The 13,807-nt window shown below is 37.7% G+C and overlaps 2 protein-coding genes across 2 annotated transcripts; both read left to right on the top strand.

The window, feature by feature from the left end:
• The first annotated feature begins 1,283 nt into the window (after nucleotides 1–1,283).
• Nucleotides 1,284–1,738, top strand: LOC142242607 (histone H3). The gene has a single exon (XM_075314173.1). It carries the CDS (start codon nucleotides 1,328–1,330, stop codon nucleotides 1,736–1,738), a length of 411 nt encoding a protein of 136 aa, XP_075170288.1. The 5' UTR covers nucleotides 1,284–1,327.
• An 11,225-nt stretch (nucleotides 1,739–12,963) lies between these two features.
• Nucleotides 12,964–13,374, top strand: LOC142242631 (histone H3). The gene has a single exon (XM_075314200.1). The coding sequence runs from the start codon at nucleotides 12,964–12,966 to the stop codon at nucleotides 13,372–13,374; it is 411 nt and encodes a 136-aa protein (XP_075170315.1).
• The last annotated feature ends 433 nt before the right edge of the window (nucleotides 13,375–13,807 follow it).

Here is a 13,807-nt window from a genome sequence, read left to right as displayed (position 1 = left end):
AAAACAACAAATTTTATTTTCATCTGTATCAGCTCTGATTATTTACTACATATGTATCTTTTGTATGCTTTGGCAAAGCCGAAGTCTAGTAGGATCGTAAGTGTTCGTAACTTCTAGCGGGAAGTTGCAAATAGTTGATGACAGAGAAAGCTGTTTGTATCAATACATACATAACTGATTTCTGCAAAAAGAGAGTAAGAGCGTCACGCAAAAGAACAAATGAGACTAGGATCGAGTACAGTGCAACATAGAATCATTTTCTTTGATTTCTGCAAAAAGAGAGTAAGAGAATCATAGAATCATTTTCTTTGGGGAATGGGACGAGAAATGACATATAGAGAATTGCATATATGTTTCGTATGTATTACATTCGTAGAGTTTTTATTTTGTAGTGTATGTCATGTTTTTCAAGTGCCGACGGCAGAAAAATAGCATATTAGTCGCCTTTGGTAAGTCCATACATAATTGTTTCATTGGGTTAGTAACAATGTTTTGCCGACGGCAAACCAAATGTTTGTAATTTTATTTAAACCAAGTAAATTTAAAATTTTATTATTAAAATAATTAAATAAATTTGTAACAAGATGATCTCTTTTGTAAATATATTTTGTGGTCCTGAAAAGGACCGATTGTTTTTGTATTAAAGTATTTAAATATTCTCCAAATAGCGTCAAGAAAATGTTTAACCGCCGAAACCGTACAAAGTGCGGCCTTGTCTCTTCAAAGCGTAGACGACATCCATAGCGGTGACGGTTTTACGCTTAGCATGTTCGGTGTAGGTGACAGCATCACGAATAACGTTTTCCAAAAACACCTTGAGGACACCACGGGTTTCTTCGTATATCAATCCAGAGATACGTTTTACACCGCCACGACGAGCCAAACGTCTGATTGCAGGCTTGGTAATACCTTGGATGTTATCACGCAACACTTTACGATGACGTTTAGCGCCACCTTTTCCCAAGCCTTTGCCACCTTTACCACGACCAGTCATTTTTCACTTTTTTTTAAATTCACTTCACAAACGTTGTACAAGAACTAATACTGTTCCGCAGCCTATGCGCTTCTATTTATACAAAAATTCCTTGAAATGCTTACTAATATTAATAACACGATCTACCCTCGGGTTCGTTCGTGTATACTTCGTGTATATACAGGCAGCTGTAAGATACAATATTTCAATCTTTCACTACACACACCCTTAACTAACAGTTTGCGCGCTCAATTTTTCTATAAATATGGCGTTCATGCTCGGCACACAAGTAATACCTTTTTGACAGTGTTTGTGTTCATATCGTGAAGTGAAAAAAAAAATATAAAGTGAAAAATGGCTCGTACCAAGCAAACTGCCCGTAAATCTACCGGTGGCAAAGCCCCTCGTAAGCAATTGGCTACTAAAGCTGCTCGTAAGAGTGCCCCAGCCACTGGCGGTGTCAAGAAACCCCATCGTTTCCGCCCTGGTACCGTTGCTTTGCGTGAAATCCGTCGTTACCAAAAGAGCACAGAATTGTTGATCCGCAAATTGCCTTTCCAACGTTTGGTTCGTGAAATTGCCCAAGATTTCAAAACTGACTTGCGTTTCCAGAGTTCTGCTGTCATGGCCTTGCAAGAAGCTAGCGAAGCCTACTTGGTTGGTCTATTCGAAGATACCAACTTGTGCGCTATCCATGCTAAGCGTGTCACCATCATGCCTAAGGATATCCAATTGGCCAGACGTATTCGTGGAGAACGTGCTTAAATTTTTGACATATTAAAAGCCAACTTTTTTTACAAAAACAATCGGTCCTTTTCAGGACCACAATATTTTTATAAAAAGAGAAAATTTTTTTTCAATACTTTACAGTTGACAAGAATTTATTCTTTATTATTTGATATCAATAAACTATATTGCATTTGTGTTTTTTTTTTGTATTAGGTTGGATATGAAGGGAATGTTGTTATATGATGTAAATTTTGCTTTCCAATGGTTTTACATTTTTTCGTACTCATTCACAATTTATTTTCTATTAATTTATTTTTTCAAAAGAAGAAAATATATAAGTAGGATGATTTGTTTCTTATTTTCATCTAATGCTACATTCAATGCGGCAAACATTTTATGAAATATTTTCTAACCCTAATCTAAATCGGAGATTATTTTTGAATTTTCTAGGGTGTTTGTTGTTTATATATTTCCTAAAGTCGTTAGACTTAAATTTATTCCATCTGTTGTTATAATTCTTTTAGTTTTTTTTGCGAAATTTTATATCAAAAATACCCAATTACTTTACTTCTTAAAATTTGGCTAGAGGTGGTATATCAGCTATGGCAAATTTTTATTCATAGTATTTCGATTTAAAATTTTGTTAAAATGGTATTATAATCCGACATGTATTTTTTCTACGATGTTTTAATATTTTTCATATATACATTTCATTTCTTTTGCAAATATTTTAATTTTATGGTTTCAACTATATTCAACATTGTTAACATCGCTGTACATGATATACCACACCTTCACGATTATTTTAACTTTTGGTTACAATTTGACACTTTTTATTAATAATGTTATATTTTAGTAGAAATTTGTGATTTCTATTATATTTTTGAATGAAAATTTCCTAAAACATTTTTACTTTTGAGCTTTCAAATTAATTTGCAGAAAAACTTTTATTCATGGAAAATATCCCAATATGATGAATTCCACTGTCATAGACGACATAATATAATTGAATATTTTACCATGAAAACTATGCAAAATGTATAATTTTTTCGTATTTTTTTAAAGAAAACATATCAAGATTCCCTATAATTTTTTTATTTTATACAATTTTCAATAAAAATAGTAAAATTTATATAATTTAGTTGGAAATTTATGATGACACTTTTATAAACTTTCAACTCAAAAGATTATAATACTCTAGCCCTTCAATATTATTAATTGAAATCCTTTTTGTCATTAAGGTGGATATCTCTACTAGAGAAATGTGATAAATTCCAATTAAATATATTTACTATGTCATCATAAATTTAATTATTCTATCAAAACTTTTGTGAAAAAATTTATTCTCTTCCACACAAGAATTCACAAAATTTCGTAGCTGACTACTATGTACTTCTCATAATTCCGATGTACCCAAGAATAGCTAGGTTGAACGGTAAAAATCATATATAATAAACGTACACGCGTGTTAGTGTATATTAGTGCTTGAAGTGAATCAAAGTGAAAAACAAAAACATGTCTGACGCCGCCGTAGTTGAAGCCACCGCATCTCCAGTTGCCGCTGTTGAGAAAAAGGCACCTAAAAAAGCTGCTGCCAAGGCAAAGAAGCCCTCTGCTGCCCCATCTCATCCACCAACCCAACAAATGGTCGATGCTGCCATCAAAACATTGAAAGAACGTGGTGGTTCGTCATTGCCTGCCATCAAGAAATATTTGGCCAGCACCTACAAAGTTGATGCCCAAAAATTGGCTCCCTTCATCAAGAAGTATTTGAAGGGCGCTGTTGCCAGTGGAAAATTGATCCAAACTAAAGGTAAGGGTGCATCTGGTTCATTCAAAATGTCTAAAGCAATGAGCGCCGAAAAGAAGAAGGCCCCAGCTGGTGATAAGAAAAAGAAGGCTGCCGCACCCAAAAAGGCCAGTGGAGAAAAGAAGGCTGCTGCAAAGAAACCTTCTGCCGCTAAGAAGACAGCAGAAAAGAAGAAGACCGAAAAGGCTAAGGCTAAAACTGCCAAAAAGACCGGTACAGTTAAAGCTAAACCAGCAAAAACCGCCGCCAAGGCCAAGGCCTCCGCCACAAAACCAAAAGCACCCAAGGCAAAAACAGTAGCAGCAGCCAAACCCAAAAAGGCCGCCGCTGCCAAGAAACCAGCTGCTAAAAAAGCCGCCGCCAAGAAGTAAATTTTCTATTTCATGGCAGAATGATTATTTTCGATATTCGAAAGCAGTTTATCTAACAGCCCTTTTCAGGGCTACAAAATATCTTTGAAAAAGAGAACAAATTTTATGCAAACAATTTTGTTTTGTTACCTAATTTTTATTTAAATAAATATACATTGTACTTAATCTATTTTTCACGGTAAAATTGAAATTTATAATCACATGTTTTATGGGAATTTTTCCAAAACTGGATTAGCCTATTGGGATGTGGTAATAAACCACAGCAATTAGAATTCTAGAAAAAAAGGTTTCATGTACCTACGCATAGAGTCATCATCAAAACTCTCTCTCACACACACACACATCCTTTAACTACGCCATTTACAGTAATGCATACGATCAATGTAATAAAGTCTTTTACTCTGAGAAAAATATTATAGCGACGTTATTATAATGAAGAAAAATAAAAAGAAGAAATATTGAAGAAACAGTAATGAAATGCCAAATTAGAATTTTAATAGAAGTTAGACATAGTAATGAAATGCCATAATAGAATTTTAATAAAATGAAGATTACAACATTGAATTTTTCTTAGTTGAAAAATCAATTATTTCTTATTATTCGATGGAAGATGTATTTTTTTTTTATTGAAATAAAATAAAGATATTTTGTCTTTAGTTGATCAACAAAGAAAATCTCTTTTTTAATGATTTTTGTGGCCCTGAAAAGGGCCTTTGATGGTGGAGGAAATAAATTTTCGACGAAATATAAAGCCATTTACTTGGAGCTGGTGTACTTAGTAACGGCTTTGGTACCTTCACTGACAGCGTGCTTAGCCAATTCACCGGGCAATAATAGACGAACGGCAGTTTGGATTTCCCGACTGGTGATGGTGGAACGCTTGTTGTAGTGAGCCAAACGAGAGGCTTCGGCGGCAATACGTTCGAAGATATCATTAACGAAACTGTTCATGATGCTCATTGCCTTTGAAGAGATACCAGTATCGGGATGTACTTGCTTCAACACTTTGTAAATGTAGATGGCATAACTCTCCTTACGCTTGGTGCGTCTCTTGGTCTTGTCACCCTTTGTGATGTTCTTTTGGGCTTTGCCGGCCTTCTTTGCTGCTTTACCACTGGCTTTTGGAGGCATTTTCACTAGTTATTATTTTTCACACAAACACTTTAACACTGCTTAGAGAAATTTGTGTGTGCGCAGCAGTGAGCACACATTTGTACCATTTCGTGCACAAGATATTCAGGTAGCGGAAAACGAGCAGCAAAACAACCCCCAAATGTATTAAATAGCTCGAACGAAAAGTATATAAAGAACTGACAACTAGTTAAACGCTATCATTAGTGTTTTGTGAAGTGAAGTGAAAAAGAAAAAAAAATTGAAACATGTCTGGACGCGGTAAAGGTGGCAAAGTTAAGGGAAAGGCAAAGTCTCGTTCCAATCGTGCTGGGCTTCAATTCCCCGTCGGTCGTATTCATCGTCTTTTGCGCAAAGGCAACTATGCTGAGCGTGTTGGTGCTGGAGCTCCAGTTTACTTGGCTGCTGTGATGGAATACTTGGCCGCTGAAGTTCTTGAATTGGCTGGTAACGCTGCTCGTGACAACAAAAAGACAAGAATTATCCCTCGTCACTTGCAATTGGCTATCCGTAATGACGAAGAATTGAACAAATTGTTGTCCGGTGTCACCATTGCTCAAGGTGGTGTATTGCCAAACATCCAAGCTGTTCTCTTGCCCAAGAAGACCGAAAAGAAGGCTTAAATTATCTACAAGAAAATGTAAATACAGACCATCGTATCTCTATCAAACAACAATCCGTCCTTTTCAGGACGACAAAACATTTTTAAAAAGAGAAAAAATATTTTCAAATAATATAATTTCATACATACTTTTTTCTGTAACAATAAAATTTACTATAAAAAATTTATATGAAGATATATATACATATATTTAGTTTAGTTATGGCATCGAAAAATTTCGTCACTTCATTTTTTCATTTTGTTCCTATCTAATGCCATTTATTCCTAATATCGAAAAACAACAAATTTTATTTTCATCTGTATCAGCTCTGATTATTTACTACATATGTATCTTTTGTATGCTTTGGCAAAGCCGAAGTCTAGTAGGATCGTAAGTGTTCGTAACTTCTAGCGGGAAGTTGCAAATAGTTGATGACAGAGAAAGCTGTTTGTATCAATACATACATAACTGATTTCTGCAAAAAGAGAGTAAGAGCGTCACGCAAAAGAACAAATGAGACTAGGATCGAGTACAGTGCAACATAGAATCATTTTCTTTGATTTCTGCAAAAAGAGAGTAAGAGAATCATAGAATCATTTTCTTTGGGGAATGGGACGAGAAATGACATATAGAGAATTGCATATATGTTTCGTATGTATTACATTCGTAGAGTTTTTATTTTGTAGTGTATGTCATGTTTTTCAAGTGCCGACGGCAGAAAAATAGCATATTAGTCGCCTTTGGTAAGTCCATACATAATTGTTTCATTGGGTTAGTAACAATGTTTTGCCGACGGCAAACCAAATGTTTGTAATTTTATTTAAACCAAGTAAATTTAAAATTTTATTATTAAAATAATTAAATAAATTTGTAACAAGATGATCTCTTTTGTAAATATATTTTGTGGTCCTGAAAAGGACCGATTGTTTTTGTATTAAAGTATTTAAATATTCTCCAAATAGCGTCAAGAAAATGTTTAACCGCCGAAACCGTACAAAGTGCGGCCTTGTCTCTTCAAAGCGTAGACGACATCCATAGCGGTGACGGTTTTACGCTTAGCATGTTCGGTGTAGGTGACAGCATCACGAATAACGTTTTCCAAAAACACCTTGAGGACACCACGGGTTTCTTCGTATATCAATCCAGAGATACGTTTTACACCGCCACGACGAGCCAAACGTCTGATTGCAGGCTTGGTAATACCTTGGATGTTATCACGCAACACTTTACGATGACGTTTAGCGCCACCTTTTCCCAAGCCTTTGCCACCTTTACCACGACCAGTCATTTTTCACTTTTTTTTAAATTCACTTCACAAACGTTGTACAAGAACTAATACTGTTCCGCAGATTCAGATTCAGATTCAGATTCGTTTTTATTTTCCATTAGTCTTAAATCTAATTTTACAATATTTAAATCTTGTATCTTATATTATATTGATATCTACTCCTCAGCATGAACATAGAGATTCATTTTTCTAGGAATGCATTCGTTTCGTTAAATATTAAGTAGCTCAGAAAGACTAGACCACTTTATAATGCCAATTTTGTTTGTTATTTCAATTTGTATGAATTTCCCGTTAAAAAAGGGTAAAAAAATCGGGAACACTTTTTGGTTTTTTCATTGATGCTTAACTACTACGATATTTACACTATTTACAAAAATAAAACTAAAAAATAATAAAATAAAATAAAATAAAATAGGGAATTCAAGTCTACTAATTGAAGGTATTTACAAAAAGAAAAAAAGATTGGAATAGGAAAAAAAAGAAACTAAGGGAACGTATTTACAAAGATTGCCGGACTATGTGGATCACGACAAGGTCATTGTGCTAGGCTGTACGTATTGCTCAAAGAGTCTAGTGACCCGAGCGTTCTATTGAAGAAAACCAGTCTTCCATCATCATCAAATAAGAGACCATCATCATCGAGGTACTGAAGGCATATAGGGGGGAGATGGCTGCCCATCTCAGCGGCCCTCTGATAAACCTCCCTTGTAGCACAACCACCCCTGACTAAACCATTCGGGTGCGTTATATTCTTTCCAATTCTGGCCAGCGTCGACCTCACCATGAAGGCGTCTATCCTTGGCGTTCCACTTGATTCATATACCAGTTCATTAGAGGGCGAACGATAACGTCCATCTATGGAAGTGCCCCGAAGGCAGAGGCAATGTCTCAAAATCTTCCTTTCGAGTATTCTTACTCTCTCCATTTGAGTCGAGGAAACATTAAACCATATGGGGAAACCATATGATATAACTGGTCTGACAGCAACCTTGTATATTATCATTTTCACCTGTCGAGTGAGTCCCCTTCTTTGTCCCATGGCCTTTTGTAGCGCCTGATACGCCGCCCTACCTTTCCTAATTGCTTCATCCACCTGTTTGGTGAAGGAAAAGTTCTCTTGGAATTTCACACCCAGGTATTTCAGTTCACCATCATTCCGGATAACCTCATTTCTAATCCTGATCATAGGGGTGAATCCCCTAGCATTCCTATATAATGTGTTTCTTCTGCCCTTGAAGATGATAGATCTACATTTGGGTATGTTCAGTTTCAGCCTCCATCTATCGAAGTAGTCCGAGAGTACTGTTAAATACTGTTCTAGGCGGGTTTGCGCGATCCTAGCCCTCGCATGAGTAGCCGCTACCAGTATGTCATCAGCATACATTATCAACAGATCATTACCATGGGGCTGTGGGATATCTGCCAGATATAAATTATATAGTGTCGGGCCCAGGATTGATCCCTGAGGCACTCCAGCCAAGACACTCCTGGGACCCGATGTCTCCTCTTGAACTCGCACCGAGAACGATCTTCCCATGAGATAATTTCCAATCAATTTGGTCAAGTGTGATTCAATACCATAATCTCCCATTTTCTCCAAAAGGCCCTCGTGCCAGACCGTATCGAATGCTTTTTCAAAATCGAGGCTGACCGCCACCGTCGCACTACGGTCCATGAAGCCCCTGGACACTTTATCGGTTAAAACAGTTAGAGCATGCTCCGTGGATGTCTCTGCTCTAAAACCAAATTGGAAATCTCCAACCACATGGTTATCCTCAATTTGATCCTCCAATCTATCCAGAATCAAAGCTTCAAATAGTTTGCCAAGATTTGATAATAATGATATGGGCCTGTAAGACTTAGGGTCTGTTGGGTCTTTTCCTGGTTTTAATATCGGCACAACAATAGCCCTCTTCCATTTAGATGGGAAATATGCAGAGTTTAGGCATTGATTATATAAAATGGCCAGGTGTGTCCAGATTCTACGATCAATTCTCCTTACCACAAAATTAGGTATGCCATCCTCACCGGAGCTCTTTTTATTGTTCAATCTTCTCAATCTAGCACCTATCTCATCGGATTTGATGAACCTAATAGGACTTGTATATGATGCTCCAGTTCGTTCTCCATTTGCAAGTATTTGAGATCCAAAAGACGCTAAAGGGGGCGGGGGATCGCCAGAAACTGCCAGTCCAGCCGTATTCACCTGTCCCTGGATGTCAGCAAAAGTTGATGCCAATAACTCCGTCTTCTCCCTATCAGAGCTAATAATCTGGCCTCCATTGCATATGAGATCACCAGTCGCCCTTCCTGCCTTGGTGCATGTGAGTTTTTTCACATCTTTGAAAAGATTATTACCTGGTCTAATCGACGACAGTATCCTAACACAATGTTCCTCCTCGAATAATGTTATTCTTTCTCTTATTATCTTATCCAATAGGCGGATTTGCACTCTAATTTCTCTTGCGTCTTGATGATCGTGTATTCTGAAAATCCGTCTTCTAAGGTTTTTCTTCTGGGAGATTAAGGAAATTATGTCCCTCGGTAGTCGATTCATCCTGCCGACTCCTGGTTTTCTCTTCGGAATGCTGTTTTCCATGGCCGTCTTCACTGAAGCCGTGAGGAAGTCCACGTGCTCATCAATTTCAGATATTGTCAAATTCCGGTCCACAGGTGGGATTCTTGTAGACAAAATTTCATTCAAAGAGTCGTTAAATACACGGTTCCTCATTTTCCCATATAAGTAGATTTCATCAGGGTCCCGTACCTCCAGGTCGCTGAGCATAATATTAATCTCAACTGCCCTATGGTCCGAGTCATAATCTAGTGTCCGCAGTCCGTTCACTGTTTGTCCACCGTTTGGTCCGTCAGTAAGTCTTATATCAGCTGAAGTCAAGAAAATGTCTATAAATGATGTCCCAGTTGTTGGGCTATTAGTTGGTCTAATTACCAACGTTGGGCTCATATCAAGCCATCTTTTAAGAGTCCTTCCACGGGTGTTATCCAGACAATCCCCCCAATATGTGTGTCTCGCATTGAGATCACCACCAATCACTGCATAATCAGGTCCTATTATAGTCTCTAACATATCTAAGTCTATCCTATTCAACACTGCCCTGGGGCTCGAATATAATGATATAAATAAAATCGCCCTATTGCCTATACCCCTAACTTTAACAATAGTACCCTCCAGATCTATGAAACGGACAGACAGTCTTTCCCCCTTTATATTTTCCCTGAGGCATATCGCCGTACCACCCCCATTACCATTATTCCTATTTTGACGAAAAACCGTGTAGCCCTCCAGTTCAAAAATATGATTGTCCTTAAGTTTATGCTCAGCGACCATTAAGACGTCAGGTTTTTTCGCCTTCACAAACAGATTAAGATAGTGTCTCCTAGCTAGGGACACTATAGAGTTGACATTGATGAAAATACATTTAATGTTGTCCATTTTCACGGAAACTCCATAACAACCCCATCATGGCTTGCATCTTCTCGTCATCATTTCTCAGGCGGCTATACTCAACCCGGAACTGATCAATCCTTCTCATACAGGTCAGAAAATCCTGACCTAATACTCTTTTGACCTCATTATTGAAGCCAGCCATTGCCGCGCTAGCCTTTGCCATTTCAGTATTGTTCCCTCGAACTTCTTCTCTCCCCTCAGGGCTCATAAACAAAAATGAGGAGGGCATCGCCTGTGGTCCTCGTGTAACATTTGCATAAGACAAATTGCCAGTCCTGGGGGCACTACGTCCCGGGTTTGGAACATTGCGAGCAGGTATAGCATTATATCTCGCGGCCTTGGCTGCCTGATCAGCAGCCTTTCTTTCTGCTATTTTGCGGACTAAATCAAGTCTTCTGGGACAGTTCCTATCGCTAGCAACATGTCCTTCCATGTTACAGTTAACACATCGGACTGGAATCCCAATCGTCTGTACTATTGCTCCAGTTTTCGGGTCAGTGGTGGTGAACTCCTTGTTATTGTGTTCTTTATCAGGAATCTCGCATTTTCCGGGGCCATGGGACTGACCACACTTAACACATCGAAATTCTAAATGACAATTTACTGACGAATGCCCAAATCGCTGGCAATTTCTGCATTGCAATAATCCTCCTTTCTTCAGCCTGGACATGCTCACTTTGCAGTTTATGATATACTGAATCTTGCGGAACGCCTGGACATCCGACCCCATGGAGAGCTGTACGATCCACCTGTCATTCTCAAGGTTCATTAAATTCTTTATGTCTATGTCAAGGTTTTTCTTGAGTAGAAAAGCCCTAACCTCCTCAACATCATAGGTCTTTGACAACCCATTTATCGCCAAAGTATATGGTTTCCTATTCTTCGGAGTGTAAGTAAAGAAACGATACATCCTATCCACTAGCATCTTACATACTTTGTCGTAATCTACAAGTTCTACCATCTTTAGACATACCATGTTACGGTTTGCTATTCTTAAGGTGAAGAGGTCATGGCCTATCAAATTTCTGATTCTATTTCCTAATTCTTTAATATTGGCATTATATATTTTAATAACAGGTGGTCTAGTCTTACCTGATTTCCTGTTGTTTTGGTTATTGTTATTGTTGTCATCATTTCCTTGTTCTGCATTTTTAGTTGAGGCACCTATTTCCACTCCACCTCCCTTTGGGATGGCTCCTCTGCTGGTGTCAATGTGTCTCTCGTCCGCTAAATCCCTGTATCGGTTGGTTGTGCAAGGTATTTCATTTTCATTGGGAGTCACCTGCATTGTGACATCTTCATATCCACACGCCATATCGAAGCCTCCGGCTACTTCGATAGCATTATTATTATTATTTAAATTTGATGGAATAAATTCATCCACAGCATTATTCGAGGCATTAATAATTTCTGCGCCATTGTTATTATCGTGGACATACCTCTCCAGTTCGGCTATTCTATTCAATAAAAGTTGCCTTTCTTGTTGCAATTTTTCAATTGTCTCATTGAATTGTTTGATAGCCAAATTGAATTTCAAGGTTTCGTACGGGGAGTCGCTGTCTTCCCCAGTCTTCTTCTTCCTTTTCTTCTTACGATGCTTCTTATCCACGACGGGCTGAAAGCCATCTGAAGTACATAGGGTGGCGTCAGTTGCACATTCACCCTCGTTGTCAGGGGCACCCATATTATTATTGATTATTTCAATGGCTTTTCCATGTCCATTGTTGTTTGTAATAGTTATATTAGACATATTACCAGTCTTTTTAACTGCCCCAAGATGACCAACGGCTTCCTCACGTCCACCGCTGGCACTCATGCTTGAGGCCGTTGCAACAACCCTCCTTAGAGAGTCCAATATGAAGAAAGTTCAATTTTCACTGCCTCCTTTTCGATTCTCAAAATTTCATGTGACCAGAAAAATGTTGAAAAAATTTTCTGCTTACTATGTGATTCTCACTTTTTCAGGTAAGTGACACCAATAGTCAAAATATTCGAAGACTACTATTTCTTCTCAAAAATCCAGGTAAGTATCACAAAATTCACTGCGATTTAGATTATTTTTTGTTTCAAACTGAGTGGATTAAAATTTTGTTTCAAGCTAGTGTAGTGAAATACAAAAGCCGTCGGCAAAACACCAATTGTCAATTATCAAAAAGCCGTCGGTAAAACAGCAATTTGTGTTATATAGTTTTTTAGTCTTTATCACTTTGCACTGACACTGTGAGTATTAAAGTGGACTGGCACCTTTACCACGACCAGTCATTTTTCACTTTTAAATTTCACTTCACGAATGATGCACAAGAACTAATACTGTTCCGCAGCCTATGCGCTTCTATTTATACAAAAATTCCTTGAAATGCTTACTAATATTAATAACACGATCTACCCTCGGGTTCGTTCGTGTATACTTCGTGTATATACAGGCAGCTGTAAGATACAATATTTCAATCTTTCCCCACACACACCCTTAACTAACAGTTTGCGCGCTCAATTTTTCTATAAATATGCGCGTTCATGCTCGGCACACAAGTAATAACGTTTTGACAGTGTTTGTGTTCATATCTTGTGAAGTGAAGAATTAAAGTGAAAAATGGCTCGTACTAAGCAAACTGCCCGTAAATCTACCGGTGGCAAAGCCCCTCGTAAGCAATTGGCTACTAAAGCTGCTCGTAAGAGTGCCCCAGCCACCGGCGGTGTCAAGAAGCCCCATCGTTTCCGCCCTGGTACCGTTGCTTTGCGTGAAATCCGTCGTTACCAAAAGAGCACAGAATTGTTGATCCGCAAATTGCCTTTCCAACGTTTGGTTCGTGAAATTGCCCAAGATTTCAAAACTGACTTGCGTTTCCAGAGTTCTGCTGTCATGGCCTTGCAAGAAGCTAGCGAAGCCTACTTGGTTGGTCTATTCGAAGATACCAACTTGTGCGCTATCCATGCTAAGCGTGTCACCATCATGCCTAAGGATATCCAATTGGCCAGACGTATTCGTGGAGAACGTGCTTAAATTTTTGACATATTAAAAGCCAACTTTTTTTACAAAAACAATCGGTCCTTTTCAGGACCACAATATTTTTATAAAAAGAGAAAAAATTTTTTCAATACTTTACAGTTGACAAGAATTTATTCTTAATTATTTGATATCAATAAAATATATTGCATTTGTGTTTTTTTTTTTGTATTAGGTTGGATATGAAGGGAATGTTGATATATGATGTAGATTTTGCTTTCCAATGGTTTTACATTTTTTCGTACTCATTCACAATTTATTTTCTATTAATTTATTTTTTCAAAAGAAGAAAAGATATAAGTAGGAGGATTTGTTTCTTATTTTCATCTAATGCTACATTCAATGCGGCAAACATTTTATGAAATATTTTCTAACCCTAATCTAAATCGGAGATGGTTTTTGAATTTTCTAGGGTGTTTATTGTTTATAT

The sequence above is a fragment of the Haematobia irritans genome, unplaced genomic scaffold, assembly GCF_050003625.1.
Source record: "Haematobia irritans isolate KBUSLIRL unplaced genomic scaffold, ASM5000362v1 scaffold_6, whole genome shotgun sequence".
Taxonomy (NCBI): Eukaryota; Metazoa; Arthropoda; class Insecta; order Diptera; family Muscidae; genus Haematobia; species Haematobia irritans.
The sequence above is the reverse complement of the archived record's forward strand: the minus strand, read 5'-3'. Positions and strand labels throughout refer to the sequence as shown.

Excerpts from the sequence above, each read along its gene's own strand:
- LOC142242631 (XM_075314200.1), top strand. The coding sequence starts at position 12,964 with ATGGCTCGTACTAAGCAAACTGCCCGTAAATCTACCGGTGGCAAAGCC.
- LOC142242607 (XM_075314173.1), top strand. The coding sequence starts at position 1,328 with ATGGCTCGTACCAAGCAAACTGCCCGTAAATCTACCGGTGGCAAAGCC.